We start from the raw sequence: 19,755 nt of genomic DNA on the forward strand, positions 1-19,755 counted from the left end.
CACATAAGGTCCATGGTCCTATCGAGCGCAGTACCGTTTTAGGCGCACGACGTGGACGTCTTCAGGCCGTGGTGGACGGCGTGATGACGTTCTTGTTCCGTCGGGCATCACCTCGTAGTTCAGATCTCCAAGTCGACGAAGTACTTTGCAGTGTCCGAAGTACCCCTTTAAGAGTTTCTCGCTCAGACCACGGCGGCGAATCGGTGTCCGGATGCACACCATGGCTCCGGGATGGAAGTGGACGTCCCGACGACGAAGGTTGTAGCAACCAGTGTCGACACGTTATTGGGCTTGAATCTGGAGTCTGGCGAGCTGACGGACTTCCTCTGCCCGTTGGGTAACCACCTGGGCGTCGTCGCTTCCGTCGACAGACGGTTTGTGGGGTAACATCGCTCCCAGAATTCTCGTTACTTTGCGACCAGGAACCAGTTGAACGAGTGTAACCCCGGCGGTCTCCTGCACAGCCGTGTTCTAGGCAAATGTGAAGTACGGCAACACTTCGTCCGCTGTCTTGTGGTTCACGTCGGCGTACACAGAGATCATGTCGGTGATGGTCTTGTTGAGTCTTTCCGTCAGCCCGTTTGTGTGCGGGTGGTACGCCGTGGTGCGAAGATGGCTGGTGTGGCTGAAACGAAAGACTTCTTGCGTCAGCTGGGCCATGAACGAGGATCCACGGTCTGAGATCAGGACTTCGGGGACGCGGTGCCGGAGGACAATGGAGTCGATAAAAAAACATGGCGAGTTCAACAGCCCTTCCTGATGGAAGGGCTTCTGTCTCGGCGTACCGTGCGAGATAATCGGTTGCGACGATTATCTATCGGCTTACTTACGTCGATGGTAGGAATAGCCCAATTAAATCCACTCCGATTTGCTGGGATGGGGCAAATGGCGGCGCAATAGGCTAAAGAAGTCCTGCCGGTCTCGTCTGTGGTTTTTTTCCGTCGTTGACACTCGTGGCAAGACTGGGTGTAGTGGTGCACTCTCTTCGCAAGCTTGGGCCAGTACTATTTTTCGCGTATCTTGGCAATAGTCCTGCTGTAGCCAAGGTGCACCGCCGTCGGGTTACCGGGGAAGGCTTGAAATTGAAAAATTTTTTCTCGAAAGACTCTAAGGGTTCCCCAACAACCACGCAGTGTTGTCGTCGCTGAAATTCTCCTTGTAGAACACACCTTGTCGGACGGAAAAGTTTGGCAGTGTTCGCATAAAACGGCGAGGAACGGCGCGTCCATGTCCCTCTAGGTGCTCGATGAGTGCTCGCAGCTCAAGGGCGTCTCGTTCATGTGCTGCCATGTCGCTGACATCCAGAGCGCCGAGGAGACGCTCATCGTCGTCCACTTTGGCGCAGGCAGGACCGGCCTCGACTGGCGCCCCTCACAGTGAGTCGGCGTCATTGTGCTTCAGGCCGGACTTGTACACCACGGTCATGTCGAACTTCTGCAGTCGTAGGCTTCACCGGGCTAGGCGTCTGGAGGGGTCCTTCGATTCGCCAGCCAGCAGAGCGAGTGGTGGTCCGACACCACGCGTAAAGGACTTCCATACAAATAGGAGCGAAACTTTGTTATTGCCCAGACGACTGCGAGGCACTTCTTTCCCGTCGTTGTGTAGTTCGTGTCTGCCTTGGACAGCTCCCGACTCGCGAATGCGATAACTCGCTCCGCCCCGTCCTGCATTTGGACTAGTAGGGCACCCAGTCCGGTGCTACTGGCGTCGGGGTGGATCTCTCTTTCAGCAATCTGGTCGAAATGGCCAAGAATCGGGTCGTCTGAAGTCTTTGTTTGAGCTCGTCGAATTACCGTTGGTGTTCCTCTGTCCACCCGAACTTTACGGCATCCTTTGTGAGGTGCGTCAGCGGTGCGGACAGCTTGGCGAAATCTCGAACAAAGCGCCCGTAGTAGGCAGATTCCGAGAACTTTTCTCACGGACTTGTCATACGGCGGCGTAAATGCAGCTACGGCACAGGTCTTCTCGGGGTAAGGAAGAACACCTTTTTTGTTCACGACGTGACCAAGGAACTTTAGTTCCCAATAGGCGAACTACACTTTATTGGCTTGACCTACAAGCCGGCGGTCTTGATGGCATGAAGCAGGCCTCGAAGTAGTCTCAGGTGTTCATCGAAGTCTCGTGAAAATATCCCTACATCGTTTAGGTAGACGAGGCAGCTATGTCATTTCAGATATGCCAGCATGGTGTCCATGACACGCTGGAAGCTGGCTGGTGCAGTACAAAGTCCGAAAGGTATCACTCTGAACTCAAACAGTCCGTCGGGAGTGACGAAGGCAGTTTTCTCGCGGTCGCGTTCGTCAACTTCAATCTGCCAGTAGACACTCTTCAGGTCTATCGACAAAAAATATCGCGAGGGAAGCAGCCGCTCTAACATATCGTCGATGTGGGGAAGCGGATAAACGTCCTTCTTAATCACAGCGTTCAGTAGACGATAGTCTACGCAGAACCTCAGCGTTCCGCCCTTCTTTTTTGAAAGGACGACTGGGGACCCCCACGGACTTCTTGAAGGTTGAATGATGTCGTCGTCGAGCATATATTGTACTTGACCTTGAATAACTTCCTATCCTTTAAGGAGACTAGGTACGGCAACTGGTCGACAGGGAGCGTGCAGTCGTCGGTAGCAATACGTTGTTTCGCCATTGGTGTTTGGCGAACTTTCGACGACGTGGCAAAACAGTCACTGTATTCAGCGAGGAGATAAACCAGTTGCCAGCGCTTTGGAGCTGGGTGCTCAGGGTCGATATCGCGCTACGGCGGCAACGTGCTCTTCCGCTGTGATGACGAGGTTTTCTCAGAGATTGCGGTGACGACGGCCGGCGCCTGAAGCTCTTCGTCGTGGCCCACGGTGGTACCTTTCGTTAGGTGCTGTGGCTCCTCTCGAAAGTTGCCCAAGCAGCACAGAGTTGGCGAGTCACCGGCCAATGGCTGGCAATGGTCCTTGGCCAAGTGGCCAGACAGTGGCCAGAAACTGGCCGGTGACTGGCCTTTATCTGGCCATTTACCACTGGCCATTAGCCATCGGCCAAGCATTGGCCAGTGAATGGCCACTCTCTGGCCACTGGTTAGAAGACTATTGCCAGACATTGGCTATTGCTTGGCCAAAATCCGTGCTGCTTGGGTGGTCACCAGAACAGTCGTACGTCCTTCTCGGAGATCCGTTACGCCTCGTGCGACGCCAATTCCTTTTTCAAGGAGCACGTGGACGCTGCTTTCCAGAAAAGCTTCAGCGTGCATGGCTACGTCGGTTATGACGGTTACGAAAATACTCGTCCGCGGCGGCAGGTTCACATGGTCGGCAATGACTTGGATCGCGGTTGACGTCGTGTTGGTCTTCACCGGTGGAAGAACAGGCTTTAGTAGTATGAACTGGTTTGCCCCGAGGTCGATGGCGACGCGATACTCGCAGAGAAAGTCCATTCCGAGGATAACGTCCCTCGTACACTCTTGCAGAACAATGAACTTTACCGGACACGTCTTGCTGTGAATCTTGACGTGAGCAGTGCATCTTCCGACTAGCGTGATGAGATGTTCTCCCGCGGTCCGTATCTGTGGGCCATCCCTCGGCGTCGTCACTTACGGAAGGTGTTTGGAGAGCCTCCCCCTCAGTGCGGAGCAGTCTTCTCCGGTGTATACAAGAGCCGGCGAGCCGTAGCCGTCGATAATAACGTTTAGGTTGTCGTTTACCGTTACAGGAGTGTCGTTTCGGTCTCTGGTTGCGTTCGAGTGGGGCCCTTCGACTTTGGCGGAGGATCTTGGCGTCGGTCGTCTTCGGCAACTCCACCTCCAGGGGTTGCCGCGCCATGTTTCCCCGGCGTAGAGCGAGAGGCGACAAGCTTTGACGTCGGGGTCTGTGCATCGGCTAAGCTGGACGTCGTGGCAAAGGCGACCGGAACTTTCGGCGGGACGCAGGCTCGGGCGACTGAGGTCGTCGCAGGTACTCGTCGATCTCCCGAGGGCGTTCACTATATCGGGGGCGTGGGTCGTTTTGGTGGAACCCGCGCAGCCCGAGTCGTCGGTAGCGGCATCGACGGTAACTGTGGTGGGGTTCACCCTAGTGATAGCATATCAATCGTCGATCCGCTTTCCTCCACACGTCGATTTTCCTTGGCGCCGGCTGACCTGGGCGGTCGTACGGCCGTCCTTCATCGTTGTGTCGGGGGTACGCCTGCGTTAATGAGTGTCGTCGTGGCGCCACCGCATAATGTTGGGTAGCTGGCGGCGGCCGTCAGGCCACTGCGGCGTAGGTCAACGACGGCTCATCGGCTGCGGGCCACGGTGACAGGGACATCCGGAAGGAACGCTCGCTGAACCTCGTCCCGAACAACCTCGGCAATGGAGATTAAGGCCAGGCGGTCAGCAGTCGGCAGAAGCTTCTTCAGCTCCTCCCAGACGACGTCGCAAATAAGCTCTCGAATGTCCGGGATACCATGGGCGAGGCCACAAGGGGATGGCGGAACCGCGCTGACGCCGGGTAGCCTCTGGTAGCGGCTGGCTCGGGCTTGCAGAGCACGCTCGATGTTCGTCACCTCTGTGACAAATCCTTGAACGATCGTCAGTGGGTTGCGTACGAGTCCACCAAAGATGTCGTTCTTCACGTCACGCATAAAAATACGCAGCTTCTTTTCCTCGGTGGCCTGAGGGCCGGCGCGGGAGCTCAGACGAAGGACGTCTTCCACCAAAGCTTGTGACGCTCTCATTGGGGCCCTTGGTCCTCGATTTCAGCAGGTCTTCGTCCCTCTCTCTTCGGTGTTGACTGGCAAATTTACTCGTGAGCTCGTTCTTACAAATGTCCCATGAGGTCAACGAAGCTTCATGGTTTTCAAACCAGCGCCTTGCAGTTCCTTCAAGTGCGAAATAGAGGTTTTGCAGGCGTTCTTCGTCGCTCCACCCGTTTTGGCGAGCCACACGTTCGTACTGGTTTATCCACTCTTCGACGTCCTCGTAGATCTTGCCGAGGAAGGGAGCAGGTGTCCGCGGGGCGACGCGCAGGACGACTACGGGCGAGGTGGTCATGGTCGGGATCTTGTTCTTCCGTATCTCGGGCAAGACACCACGTTCGGGGGACTGACCTCTGGTACGACGGCTTGTTCGGACTTCGACATCTTCGGCGAAGGGTAGCCTTGCGGGGCTGAGCACGTCGTTTGGTCGGGGTGTCTTCGGAAGGGTATGCTGCAAGGACATGAATTACCCGCACCTCCACCAAAACTGTCACGAAGAACAAATGATGAGGCTGCGAATAACTGAAGAAACTAAATGTTTAATGGGGCGAACTTATGCCCAAAACAAAGTAGAGACAGGCTAGCGTCGTAGGCGTCGATGTCGGCGAAACAGCAGGATCGAGCGCTGGGGCGGCACTGACTTCGGCTTGTCATGTTGATGTCAGTGTGGCCCGGCGCCATTTGTAGCCGCGTGGGTTTCCGGAACATTCGGCCTAGAACGTTCAGCGCGTAGTACATCCGGGCCGGGGAGAAGAAAGATGGTTCTCGAATTTACCAGAACACTATGCTTCATCGCATCCTACAATGGACTAAAGGCCAAAGCCACGGGCCGCTAGGTCCAATCACATTCCACGATAAACTATGACATGCTTAAAGTTGATTAGGGGTGGACGAATAATGCTGCGAAACAAAAAGCGCTGCATCATTTCCTTAGCTTCGACACTAAAAGCCTGTATGTCCGCACTTCCTTTGCAATGTAAAATTGATTAGTCACTCAGTGCTATTCGATTCGAACCACTGTTCGCCCACCCCATCAGTGACCTGAGACGCGCCCACCGATACCTGCATCGAGGCGAAATACCACGCGATTTCTAAGTGGCTCGTGATTGGACCTGCCGCTTCGTAGCTTGCCTTTAGTCCATCGCAGGGTGACACGAAGTTTAAATTCCAAGAATAAATAAAAGACGTATCACTCCCAGGGAATTGAACCCTGGCTATTCGCGTGGGAGGCAAGCACGATAACCGTTAAGCCACGGCGCGGTACCTACTTACCCAGCTGCGCGCGCGGCCATATTTACCCATCGCGGGTGGATATATCTTTCTTAGGTTATCATGCACTTAAATGAGTTATTGATTGTTGTTCTTGATGTGCATATCTTTGTTCCTTGCGCCATCTTTGACTAAAAGTGGAGAATCTATACATTTGTAAGCAGATGAAACCCTTTACACTGTGGTTGTATGCTTCTAAAATATTCCATTATATGTGATTGCTTATTATTTAGCATTTTATAATAAAGTTACTGCTGAAAAAACATTTACCTAAGTATTCCTCTAGGAGGGGTGACAAATATAAAAAAAATTGTTTCTAATTTCGTTTTATATTTATTTCAAAATACCACAAATGTAGAACATCCAGGCCGCATATTTATTACTTAAATAAAAATGTTTAAATTAAAAAAAAATGTATTGATGATTTTTTTTTATTGTGGAAGTTGGGATATAAACACCTATATTTAGTAATGCTGTGCAAAAATAATTCGTACTTCGGCCTTCGTCATTTCAGCTCGCAATTCAAGCAGAAGTAATAAGATATGATTTAGTATGTCAGGCATATACGCCAGTAGAGGAGTAAAAAGCTTAAAAATTCTTAAAAGCATTGCTAATTCTACACACACGTCTTAAACTCAACCAGTATACTTTGTGTTCCAGGATCACCGAACGACGTGTGAATAGCTATTTCCGCACCGGGTTAGTCAACTAATACACCGGCACAGCTCGTCAGACGTGCATTGTAAACTTGAAAGGAACAACTAGTTTCATTAAAAAAAAGTTCACATAAGTTACTTACATTATCTTTTTTTTAATATGCCATGTATTGCATTCTACTCTGCGACGCAATATCTTTAAAAAGAGAGTCTAACTTGGACACTGATACCCTCCACCTATCGTAGGTGACCCCTTGTAAGCGGAGGGTAGCCGTTACAAGGCCACGGTGTTTCAATCGATAGGCGCTGACTTCGCAATGCGCACATGGCCACGAATGAACATGGCCATGTTTATTCGTGAAGCTGAGTGCCTGCCAGATGCGGGAGCCCCCAACGGGCGCTGGCAGGAACATCTGGCAGGTGTGCAGCAAATGCTCGGTAGTCTCTTTGCCTTCCCAACAGCCGCTGTGTGTCATGTCCGTCACGCTACTGGCATACTTTCGGCAGTATTGTCTGGCGCGCAGGGCACTGCCACGCGCCTCGATGAGTAGGCGACTTCCCAGTGTGTTTTCACAGAACGTTATTGTGGTGATCTCGGTCTTGGTGCAAATGCATTCTAGTATGCTGTAGCATTCCCAATGCCCAGCGCTCCGTTTCGACAGCCTTTATCTAAGTTCGCGCTTTACGCACTCGATATTTTTCAACTTGGGGCTCATCACTCATGGAAAAGGCTCCAAACTTCTTGCCAAGGCGAGTCACACGCTTTCTGTACATCGAATGGATATTATTGAGGTAACTGTAGATGAAAAGTTGCCGTGCCTAGCTGTCTTCCTCCATGTGCTTTAACCGCGCGTAATACTTCAGCTTACTGCTGGCCTCTCGTGCCTCGAAAGATGACCAGCTGACTTCACCGGGAGCTCTTTGGCTAGTTGTCTATGGCTTCCCAGCACTTGACGTCCGACATCTCTTTGGTGTTGTTCAAGGTATTCACGATGCTCGTTGAGTGTGCCAATGACAGAGCTTCCAAAAGTCAGTCCGGGAACCGCGAAAGCCTTCCAAAGTTCCAAGGTAACGATGTATTGGTCGTAGCTCCAGAGGAGCCGTCTCCATAGTATGTTCCGTGTCCGCACCGAGGATGTCCAGAGGCCTTCGTGATACTCAGCGATGTAGTTGTTCGTAGCTGGTAGTGTCACGCCAAGGTACCTGTACGTGGCGCAAACAGGGATTGCCGCACCCTGCAGAATGCGGCCACCATTGCTTGCTCTGCTCCTCGCGGAACATAATATTCTCCTCCTCGCGGGAAATAATAACTGCCTCTGACTTGTCAGCATTGAAGGGCAATTGGAGTTGATCCGCCTCGGCCTCATTTGTGGCCAGCAGTTTTCTCATGCCACAAACACTGTCGGCGGTCAAGATAAGTTTATGAGTGTATGTAATTCCTGGTAGCCGCATAGTCATCCCCTCCTGTCCCCGTGTTGGTGATGCGTCAAAGAAAATCCGATGACCGTTTTTTTCACTGCTCTTTCCTTGCCAGATGCATACAAGATATACGGTTTTAGCGACAATAAACAGCCCTGTCGGAATTTTTTTTTAGACTGTAACCTCCTCTTATTTTACAACCTCGAAAGATGCCGTCAAAACACTTTTATCTTAGGGCAGCTGCATTAACGTCACTCAGGCTTCAGGCATATTAAGCTGATATAATCTTTTTAGAAGCATGGTATCAGGAATGCGATCATATGCTCTCGCTATGTCGAGGAAACAGGTACTCAGTGGTGGCTCCTCCGTTCGTGCAATATCGATACATTGCGCCAACATAAAGAGATTATCTTCCAAGCGTCGCCCACGTCTAAAACTGTTCTGCAACTCCGTCGGTATGCCAGTCTTCTTGGCCTACTGTTTAATGCCCCCATTGATTATGATCGTGTACAACCTGTGGGCACCCGCCGTGATCGTGAGCGGTTTGTAGTCATGCAACAACTGCATGTTGCCGCCTGTCTTTGGGATGAAGGTAACTTAACCAAGTTTAGAGTTGCTGAAGCCGGGTCATTGCCGCAGCAGGTTTGACAAAACAGGTCTGCCACGTACTTCCATGCGTCGGGTCTTAGACCTCTGAGCACATTGGCCAAGATTCCATTTTGCACGTGATCTGTGCTGCCATTTAGTGGCGCCGCCGCGCGTTCAACTTGAACACGTTTCACGACTGTTGCATTTCGGTCGGCTGTAGTACTGAATGCGGTATGTTATACATGCGGAATTTCTCCGTTGTGTCTTCTTGACTGCAGTTCATCTGCTAGGTCCCAAAGAGAGTGTTAAGATATTTCACCAGAAGTTATTTTATGTCCTTTACATTGCTTCCCTTGGCCGGCTTTGCCAGTTGGGAAGAGCAGTTTTTTCCCATCAAGACTACCGATATAGCGCCAAAACTTTGTTTGGCATCTCTTTGCAGTCACGTGCTTGCTTGCTTTTTTTTAAGCAATAGCTTGTTTTATTGCCTTGCGACTTTGGTACTTCGTCCACAATTGCAAGATCTCTGGAACTTTTTCGAACAAATTTAGTGCTTGGTGATGTTCTCGGTGTACGTCTTGTCGGTACCGAATCGCTCTCCCGAATTCCGCGGTCCACCACGGACAAGCCGTATTTTTTTTTTGCGTGCTCCTTGCCATCGAATGCTTGGCAGCAGCATACCTGATTTTTGTGGCGTATTCTTTTTACGTTGCGGCGTTCATTCGTTGATCACTTTCATCGAAGTCTTGACACACAGCCTCGCTATCCCCCTCGCACAACAGAAACGTCACATTGCGCTTTGGCCGACTGCGATGCAGTTGGATTGCCACGAATTGTAGTAGTACGGTTCTATTATCGCTGCCAACGCTCTATTCGCCATTGTAGTCCACAAGTACTTTTTGAAGGTGGTTTCCCAGCCTCTTGGATTACGGGGCGTAATCAATGCAGGGTTTTTTTTTTTTTTTGTTGTCTTTTTTTTTTGTCCCGCACCATTTATGTGTGTTACCCTTCGCACTCTTTTCTCGGGTTTAGGATCTCCAGCTTTAAATATTCTGCCAGTTATCTAAACATTAGTCTATTTATATCTTCGCTCCTGTCCAGCTCAAGCAGGTGACCCTTAGAGTCTCCCATCAGTAGCACAGAATGGCTTCGGTCCAAACTTTGGATGTCGTGTTGAACGGAGTCTAGTATGGCCTTGTTTTCATCTTGCCTGTAACTTCCCCACCGAAAGGTAAATAGCGTATACTGCTGTCGGTTCGTTCCAGACTCGTTCTTGCACCCATATGTGCTCTCGACACGTTTCAAATTTCCTGAGCCATGCTTACACATTCCGAGGCCATAGCGAGCCCAGACATCCTCCCTGTCAGTTTCCTTCAACCCTTTTACACAAATCCCAGCACCATGTAGTGTTCACTGGGTGCTCTTCAAGTCACGCAAGTGAGCCTCAGCAACCCAAAACAAAAATATTTGTTGTCCACTGAGCATTCAACATAATTCATTCCACTTCCGTTAAATTTCTTGCACCATTCAAATATAAAACAAAAAAAAAAGATAACACTTGCTATTGGTCTGGTTTGACCAGGAGGCAGCGGTACTTCAAAAGTCCCGGTTTGCCTGTTACTCATACTCCCTAACGTTGCAATCCCGCCAATAGTTGGTGGACTATGCGATTCACCATTTGCGCGGGCTCTAGCGGCGTCATGCATGCATGTTGCTGGACGTGGCCAGGGAGAGATGGTGACTCCTGGCATGCAGGTAGACCCATTCTCACAGTTGCAAATGGAGAACTTCCTCTGTCTTGCATGGCCACCCTGGGCCCTGTCATTCCACCGCTCTGTTGTACACGAACGGGGGGTACCCGTATGTCGGGAAAAGTAGGCATCTTGGACAGCTGTTCGCTTTGCGGTTGCAGTGTATGCTAAGGTTGTTTGCTGAACGGAGCTTGGTGTCCATTCACGTGAGACTTTAGTCGTGGATTCCTGACATTAGGCACTTCGATAAGGGGGGGGGGGGGGGGGAGGGAGGGGCGGATCCAACAGTCATGCCTGGGATGCCCCTAGTGACGTGCTTTTTTGACAATGCCGCGTGTCGCCTTCATGGATAGCTCCCATATCGCCACGGATCGCTCTGATACTAACGTTCGACTTCGTGCCTTCTCCTGAGGCCTAAAAAACGGCTTGCCGCAGCACCTATTCGTAAATTCACCACTCGGATGCCTTTGCCATTTTGAATTGCTTTACTGCTTGTCAGCTTAGAGCTTAGGTCGATGAACCTTGCTTTGATCCTTTTGCATACTTGCTTCAGCCTTGCGTTCCGTAGCATGGTCACCACATGCATTTTTTCGCCTCTCCTGTCGCTCTCCGGCAGTGAACAGATCGCCAAAGATGCCTTGCGGTTGGTCCATTTTATCCACAGACGCTCCATCATTGCGTTCGGTTCTTCACCCCTGAGTTCGCCATTGGCGTCCACATGTAGTATATACAGATGTGGCACTTTTCTATCCCGCGCTTCATACGTCTCGATCAGTAAATGTACCACCTGCGTCCCGGCTGTTTTGTTCATTACAAACTCCGAACATTGGGGGGCTCCGATCTCTTCAATGAGTGCCCTTACAATCCGTGCAGCATTGTCATCTCTGGTGATAGTTATTTCTTGTTGTATCCCCGGCGGAGGTTTGATGTGCACTTCGTTTTTTATTGTCTGTATGCTGCATATTCTCTTCTCTGTCATATCGGGGACATGTTTTTCCGGGCCGAACTTGATTGTGCCGTCTCTGAAAGCGTCGGGATTGTGAGGGCTTTGTTGGAAGTCATCATTGTCGCCCTGTGTGCCGTCTTCTTCAGTGCGGAGAGGATTCCATTGTGCTGATATTGAATTAAGACGGTGTGACTTTCCTCAGAAACTTCATCTTCTGTTCCTTTCTTCGAATCTGTAGAACTTCTGATATTATATATTGCTTCAAACGCAGGCAGGTTAAGCTCCATCTCAAAGCAAGCGCTTCACGGCATCCAAGTACGGATTTTACGGTAAGCCGCTTGTTTTTTTTTTAGATTTTAGAGCTGGCCGGAGCACTTTAAACCATTTATATGTTGCCCTTACAGACGTTGAGCGAATATAATACATTTGTTGTGCGTAGAAAGTAAAACAACAAAGAGCAAAGACTGTCCAATCTTGAAATATAGGGCGCCTTTAGTTTTTTTTTTAGTTTATTTTTGTATTGAGTTGTAATTGAAGTGCCCTGTATCAATTCGTAATAGTCATTCATCAGAAACGAAGAAGTACAACAACTCGCAAAAAGATTTTGGATTTTATTCGCACGAGCAGTGAACGAAAGTCTGAGAAAGATATTGCCGCCAGCACTGCTGACGAAGTAGGCAGCGCGCCTGCGGCCTAATGGTTATCGCGCTGGCCTTCCACGCCGAAGAACAGGGGTTGATTCCTGGACGCGTCAACACATTTTTAATAATAATTGGGTTGTGTGTGTGTTTATACAGCCTAGAACTTGGTCTGCCTCACAGGGGCGACGAGTCTCCCAGCTGTAGATGAGAAATTTAGCCAGTGCGGTGCAGCCGCTAGCCTGGGGTCTTTAACGTGCATCACGCAGTAGTGATACACGACCGCACGCCGGTACGATGCTCATCCAGATCGAAACGGGCAGGGGTGGGGCTCGAACCCAGGATCCCTGGGTTCTGCAGCGCGAGCTTTCGCTCCACGTGCTCCGAGCTGGAGTGCGCTAGACCACTCGGCCACCAACACATTTTTGTTGAGGTTGTAATGTGTTGTTCTGGCAAATTCGAGAACCGTCTTCCTAATTCGAGGTTAGAATGTTCTACGCAACGAACCTTCTACGCCGAATATTCCAGAAGCCCACGCGTGTACAAAAGGGGCTCCACCTGGTGGCAAGTGAAGTCAGTCTCGCCCCAGCGTTCGACTGTGCTGTTACGCCAACTTCGCGCCCGCGAGACGCTCTGCTGTTTGTTATATTATGTTTCCTTTTTATTTTGGGCACAAGTTCGCCCCATTAAGCGTTTCAGTTCCTTCAGTTATTCCTCGTTCGACTGTGCTGTTACGCCAACTTCGCGCCCGCGAGACGCTCTGCTGTTTGTTATATTATGTTTCCTTTTTATTTTAGGCACAAGTTCGCCCCATTAAGCGTTTCAGTTCCTTCAGTTATTCCTCGTTTTTCACATCGTCAATCGTGACTTTTGCTGGAGATGCAGGGTATCGCATTCTATGCCAGCGGAGCACGCCCCTCCGAAAACATCACGGCCAAGCGACGTGCTCAGCCCCGGAAGGCTACCTTTCACCGAAGACATCGAAGGCCGGAGAAACAGTCGTATTAGAGGTCAGTCTCCTGGATGAGGTTTGCTGCCAAACAAGCCCAAGCCGAAGGAGACGACGATGGCCAACCAGTCGCAGACGCATGCCGCTTCTGCCGTCATCTACCTGCCCGTCGCCACGGACGGCTGCTCCTTTCCACGGTGAACTCACGGCTGCTGCTTTCCACGGTGAGCTCCACGAAGACGTCGAAGATTTGGTTGACCAGTACGAACGCGTTGCCCGCCACAAGGCCTGGACCAACAGCAACGGCTGCAAAAAAGTGTATTTCTCGTTCGAGGGGACTGCCAGGTACTGGTACGAAAATCACGAGTCTTCTTTGACATCATGGGACTTCTTCAAGAGCCAGCTGAAGGCGTCATTTTTCAACCAGCACCACCGACAGAGAGCCGAAGACTTACTTCGCACCAGAACTTAAGGCCCCAACGAGTGCATCACCGGCTTCGTGGAAGACGTTCTGCACCTGAGCGCCCGTGCCCACCCTCAGGCTACAGAAGAGAAGAAGGTTAGAATCCTCGTGCGGTTAGTGACAGACAGCATCTTCGGCGGCCTTGTTCGTAGCCCTCCGACAACAGTCAAAGATTTTGTCACCGAGGTGACGAACATCGAGCGTGCCCTGCAAGCCTGAGCCAGTCACTACCATCGACCACCCGGTCTCGCTGCCCTCGCGCCGCCTAGCTGCGACCTCGGCTCCAGGATCCCAGGCATTATTCGCGAGGTAATTCGAGACGTCGTCCGGGAAGAGCTAAGGAAACTGCTGTCTGCTGCCAACCAGCCGACTTCGCTGTCGATAGCCGCAGTGTTGCGCGAAGAATTTCAGCTGGCAATTCAATCGGAAGCCCCTACCAGCGTAGCAGCACCTGAAGAGCCCTCCCTGACCTACGCGGCAGTAGCTCGGAGACCAGCGCCAGCTGCCCGGCAGTATTTCACGCCGCCGCGACGTGAGCCAGAGCCGCGGACCTTCTCACGTCAAGAAGGGAAGCTCCAGCTCGTCCGTACTCAACAACCGGCATCTAGGAAGACGGATGTGTGGCGCACGGCCGATCGACGCCCGCTGTGCTACCACTGCGGTAAAGCGGACCACATCTACCGTCGATGTCCCTACCGCCAGCTGGGCCTACGAGGGTTCGCGCCCAACGACCCTCGACCACGTCTTGGAGAGCGACCTCGGGACATCGAGGACTACCTCCGCCGCTCGTCATGTGCTGAGTCGTCTCCCCGTCGAGGATTGCGTTCACAGTCGCCGCGACGCTCGCGATCGCCCTTCCGCCGGTCTCGTCGAGACAGCCTGTCGCCCCTCGCTCCTCGCCAGGGAAACTAGGCGCGGCAACCCCTGAAGGTGGAGTTGCCAAAGACGACCGACGCCAAGATCCTTCATGAACGTCGGAGGGCCCCCACTCGAACGCCACCAGGGACTGAAATGACTCTCCTGCAACGGTAACGAATAACCTAAACGTCGTTATCGACGGCCACGACGTGTCGGCTCTCGGCGACAGCGGAGCAGATTACTCCGTCCTGAGTGGAAGGCTCTCCCAACGCCTTCGGAAAGTGAGACATCATGGAATAGCCCGCAGGCAATCCCATGATATCGTCATTTTTTTGTATTTTTGTATTTCTTACACATGGTTGCTGCTGACCAGTGTAAAGGCCCCGAGGACCAGTCAAGCTGCCTACTGCAGCTTTTTTCCTTTGGGCCCCCCATCATTTGATGGAAATAAAGTTATTATGATTATTATTATTATACGGACCGCGGGTGGGCACCTTATTACACCAGTCGGGATTTGCACTGCTCGCGTCGAAATCCACGGTGAGACGTGCCCTGTCAAGTTCGTCGTTATGCAAGACTGTTCGAGGGGGAACGCTGATTCGTCGCCTTGGTCTGAGCGAAAAACTGCTGAAGCGCAACTTTGGGCTTTACAAGATCATCCGACGCCTCGGAGAACTGAACTACGAAGTTTTTGCCGACGGAACTCGACCATTGACAAGACGTCAGCCGCAACCGAAGGTGGTGCACGTCGTCCGGCTGATGCCGTATTACGAACGATAGAGCTTTGCACTCTCGTCGACGAGTGAACTGTGAACTGTGAAATGTGATTTGTGAACTGTGAACTGTAAACTGTGGCTCGCGAGTCTGCTGTTCTTTTGGTTGTGGATTTGTTTCTCCGGTTCGTGCTGCATTGGGACGATGCATTTTTTTAAAGGAAAGAATAATGCCGCAAGCGCAGCTGACCAAGTAGGCGGCGCGCCCGCGGCCTAACGGTTATCGCGCTTCCCTTCCACGCCGAAGGCCGGGGTTCGATTCCTGGCCGCGCATACACATTTTTGTTGAGGCTGTAATGTGATGTTCTGGTAAATTCGAAAACAGTCTTGCTATTCAAGGTTTGCATGTTCAACGCAACAAACCTTCTACGCCGCACGATCCAGAAGCCCACGCGTCTACAAAAGGAGCTCCGCCTGGCAAGCCGAGTCAGTCTCGGCGCCTGGGACGCTCTGCTGTTATCTGCTATTACCTTTTTTTTATTTTGGGCACAAGCTCACCCCATTAAACGCTTCAGTTTCTTCAGTTATTCCTTGTTCGTCACATCGTCATTCGTCTTATTATAAATACCGAGAGGATAACTTCGAGTTTCTAGAACAAATAAAAAAACAAATGCAAAACACTAATTTATAATAAAAGACGTTGCTCCTTGCGCTGATTTACCTCTGCAATATTTTTACATGCACTATGCAACCCATTTTCATAGTTGCAAAAAAGCCAATAATTAATTTTTCTTTGCGTATTTTGACTTCTCTCCGCGCATGGGCTTGGCACATTTGCAAAATAGATAAAAAGCATGTAACAAAGTTAAGGTACTAGTTGTGTACCGTGATAATATTTAATTGAAAATTCTAAACATATTTGATGTGTTTTACTCATCGGATTTTTTTTTTAATTTTTAACTGACAACATTTAGACCTGCACACTTGTTTATGCCCTCTGTGCTTGAAAAAGTACAACTCATAACATAAAACCATAGAAAGTCTTTTTATCAATTATCAGTGGGTAAATTATTCACAAGCATTACACATGATTAATAACATAGATTAGCAGTTTTAAAATTAATTAATATTACTCAGGTTCAAAAATAAGGAAGTCTGCTGTGCAATTTTAAAAAACATCATCATATCATGAAATTTATTCAGCACAGCACAAACATTACTCACCACATAGCAAATTATAATTCTCTAGACTAATACTATTTGTAGAAAACAATGAAGAGTGTAACTCAAAAGTTGCTTACGGGCTTTGGAAGCTGTGAAACTGTCCTTTTGTTTCACTTCGTGGATGATGGGCATCAGTTCTGTCCTTGGCAGGATGCTGATGTCTTTGTTGATTTGGTCGATTGCGTAACGAAAACTGAGCTGGGCCTTCTGACTGCCGCTCTCAAATATTCCACCTGGGATTTAATATCGAAAACTGAATGAATCACAGGCAGCTTGGAGTCAAGCGCAAAAGTCCTTAAGTAGTTTTGCAATACTTTTCAGTTATCGATACAATATTATTATGCTTTATTTAAGTTTCCAAGTTACTTAAGGAACTGAGATTCAGCATATACTTTTTATGTGATCATGACGTTCCATTCAGTTAAACGCAGTACTTGGTGCTGAAGAGCTATTTCTCTAATAACTGTAGTAATGTGAGGTCATATGTGTATGATGATTTCGAAATTAATTATATATTAAAATGAAAAGAAGAGACATTCTGTGTAGATTTTTTACAATATTATTCTTTAAAAAAAACTTAACGATTGTAAAGAAATGTCAGCCTCTTTTTTTTTCCTACTGCACTATCTTAATTTTCGCTCCGGGCACACAGAAGTACAGTAGCTCCAAACGCAACAAATTTTAAAAACCTACAACTACTATTCTCGCAAAAGGTTCTGTCACTACATACAATAAAAAAGTAAAACACTTTATGACCTATTTTGGTAAAAAAATGTTTTATATATGATGTTATTTTATTTTACTGTATTTACTTCAATTTACAGAAAGTTAGACAGACAAAAAGTCGTCAACGTTGCTTTAACCGTTTATATAGTTTTGTTTTCATATTTATAACAATTTTAAATCTTATTTTGAGGGTACAACACTTAGACACACACAAAAAATAAGGCTGGCTGGACAGCACGAATCATTACAATAGGTCCCGTAAGTATCGAGTCAAGGTCGAGGTAGAAGGTTTACCTGAATTGTGCATTGCGTAGCATCCCTTGAAACAAAATGCTTATCAGCAGCGTTAACATCACATGGCATTCATACTAATACCGAAGGCTGTAATTGCAAACAACTGAGCCTTAGACTCGCGCTTTAAAATGGAAACTCCGCGAACCCTCCTGCGTCTACTCTTTGACAACGAAATTGGGGATTTCTGACAGCCCGTTTCCTAGGGTGCGGCCACGCTAGAAGTGCCTCACGTGGATTTTGCTTTGTTTTTATTATAGTTCCGCTGTTATAGCTCACATACTTGGCGAATGTATGTTCACTGGCGTAACACACTCTAAAGCTGCCTAAAAAACGAGTGAACTGAACAGTATTAGCACTGGCTTACACAGATAGAAGAATGATGTCCGCGGTGTAGAAAAATAGAAAATCGTGTTTACTTAGCAGGTATGTACAACGCTAACCCCTGCATTGGTCGGTTCGATATCCTCCGTCCTCGCGCCTCTTTTTCGGCCTTCCTCGTCTTCAGTCCTTCGTCATGCGCACATTCCTCCTCTTCGCCTACAATATTCAACACACTCCGGGGCCCGCTGTGGGAATTTCAGGAGGGAACAAACGCTGCACAGGCCTGAAAATTACAGTCCCTTTTGGTAGCATGCTCGTACTACACCATCTTCGCCTGTCGTGCACGCGTGACCTAAAACCTAGCGCGCATTTCAATTAAGGTGTGACCGACCCCTTTGTGAAGCACAGCTCGGTGGGCACGCAGAACAATCAGTCTTGTCACAAATTGTTCACCTGAAGTAGTGCGAGCTTTTCTTGTTGTAGGACACCGCCGCGTTTTGGAGGCGGCTCCGAATTCGGACCAGTCTTTCGTCGTCAATACAAGGATGGAAGTCTCGTATTTGCGAAGTATTTTACCGGTATTCTCCTTTCACTAGTTGTAGCATTTCATTTACAAATGCTTTCCGCTGTACTCGATGTAACCAGACGTTTTCAACTGCTCGAAGTTCTTGGGCAGTAAGGGTACCTTCATGACGAGTAGCCGGTGAACGGCAGTTGTCTGTGAAACGCTTTAACCAAACTGTCACTCTTGTAATCTTGGTCCAAATACTGTACTTGTCAGGGCTGAAAACCGGCGAATTTGCCACGCTCACAAGAACTGGAACATCACGTTTCAATTCTGATATCACATCATTATCCCCGTCTCTAGACTCGACGGTACCAGTTATCCCAAGTCAGGACTCCTGTGCTCTTGAAAGCCATTCGAGTCCTCTCCGCGGGAGGTCGTTAGTTTAAAGTTCCTTTGCAGAGAGTCTTCTAGTCAAGAAATCCGCTGGATTATCATTTCCATGACTATGGTTCCAGTGGGATGGATCCGTTGCTGTCTGCATTTCTGTCATTCTGTTAGAAACAAACTCTTTCCACTTGGCTGCGGAACCTCGAATCCAACATATAGTGACACTTGAGTCGGTCCACAAGAAATAAATTATGTTCCAATGCTTGTTTGCCAGCGTCTCTTTGAGGAATTTTATTAAACGAGTGGCCATAACTGCCACAACTAGTTCCAAGCGAGGAAGGGTGACACGCTTGAGAGAAGCTACCCTACACTTTGAGAGCAAGTGTTGGATTCTAACATTGCCGGTTGCATCCTCGGTCCTGAGGTAGGTCACTGCGCCGTTGGCACTCGAACTCGCGTCTGCAAACACGTGAAGTTGGTGGAGTGCAGAGATATCTAAAAAGTTCTTCAACCCACATCTCGGAATCGAAAATAATTGTGACGCCCTGAATTATTCACACCATTCGTCAGATTCCTCCTGTAATTCTCCAGGCATGTCTTCTTCCCAGTCGGTGCCGTGTTCCCAAACACTCTGAAAAAGAATTTTAATCCTGATGAGAAATGGAGACAACCATCCCAAAAGGTCACACAGTTGCGCTCTCGTCTGTAGAACAAAGCGCTTAGTGTTATCTTTGCCTTCAAGGAACTGCAGCACTGTTTTGATATTAAGATGAAGCTCGTTGGTGTTGGTGTTCCACTAAAGAAGGAGGACATATCTAGCTACAGAAGCCGAAGACGGTGCTACTTCTTTTCCAATGTGTCCTTGAAGCCCCTCGTGGTTTGTGGTCCATTTCTGAAGTGTCATGCCAGCTTCCTCAAGGACAACCTTAGCTTCTCCGTAGACATGCGATGCCTCGTTTGAAATCAAAACTCCTGTGACAAGATCGCCTATATAAAAGTTCTCGCAGAGCAGCCCCGTTGTGTTTTGAAAAGCTACTTCCGTACGCTTGAAATGATGCTGTAATGTGGCGGTCTGCAGAAATGGACTTGCCGTCGTCCCAATAGGTACACGAGCCATTCGATACTCTTCAACTCTGGGCAGGGGATGACCTGTCGTTGGCATGTGCTCAAACCACAGGAATCGTAAAGCGTCTCTGTCGCTTTTTCTAATAGATATATGAAGAAAAGCCATTTGAATATCTGCCACGAGACCTATCTTGTGCAGCCTAAAGTTCACGAGCGTCTTCACCATGTCATTGGTAATATTCGGCCCTTTTTCCAGATG

The 19,755-nt window shown here is 49.2% G+C and overlaps 1 protein-coding gene across 1 annotated transcript in view; it reads right to left on the reverse strand.

Moving 5' to 3' along the window:
• The window catches only part of LOC8039159 (glutamate receptor ionotropic, kainate 2), a 282,849-nt gene that overhangs the window by 87,416 nt on the left and 175,678 nt on the right, over positions 1-19,755 (reverse strand). Inside the window, exon 2 of the mRNA XM_040502983.2 lies at positions 16,273-16,428. Coding sequence (XP_040358917.1) covers positions 16,273-16,428 — 156 coding nt within the window. The remainder of the gene's footprint in view (positions 1-16,272; positions 16,429-19,755) is intronic.

Source organism: Ixodes scapularis, unplaced genomic scaffold, assembly GCF_016920785.2.
Source record: "Ixodes scapularis isolate PalLabHiFi unplaced genomic scaffold, ASM1692078v2 PGA_scaffold2__306_contigs__length_199485367, whole genome shotgun sequence".
Lineage (NCBI taxonomy): Eukaryota > Metazoa > Arthropoda > Arachnida > Ixodida > Ixodidae > Ixodes > Ixodes scapularis.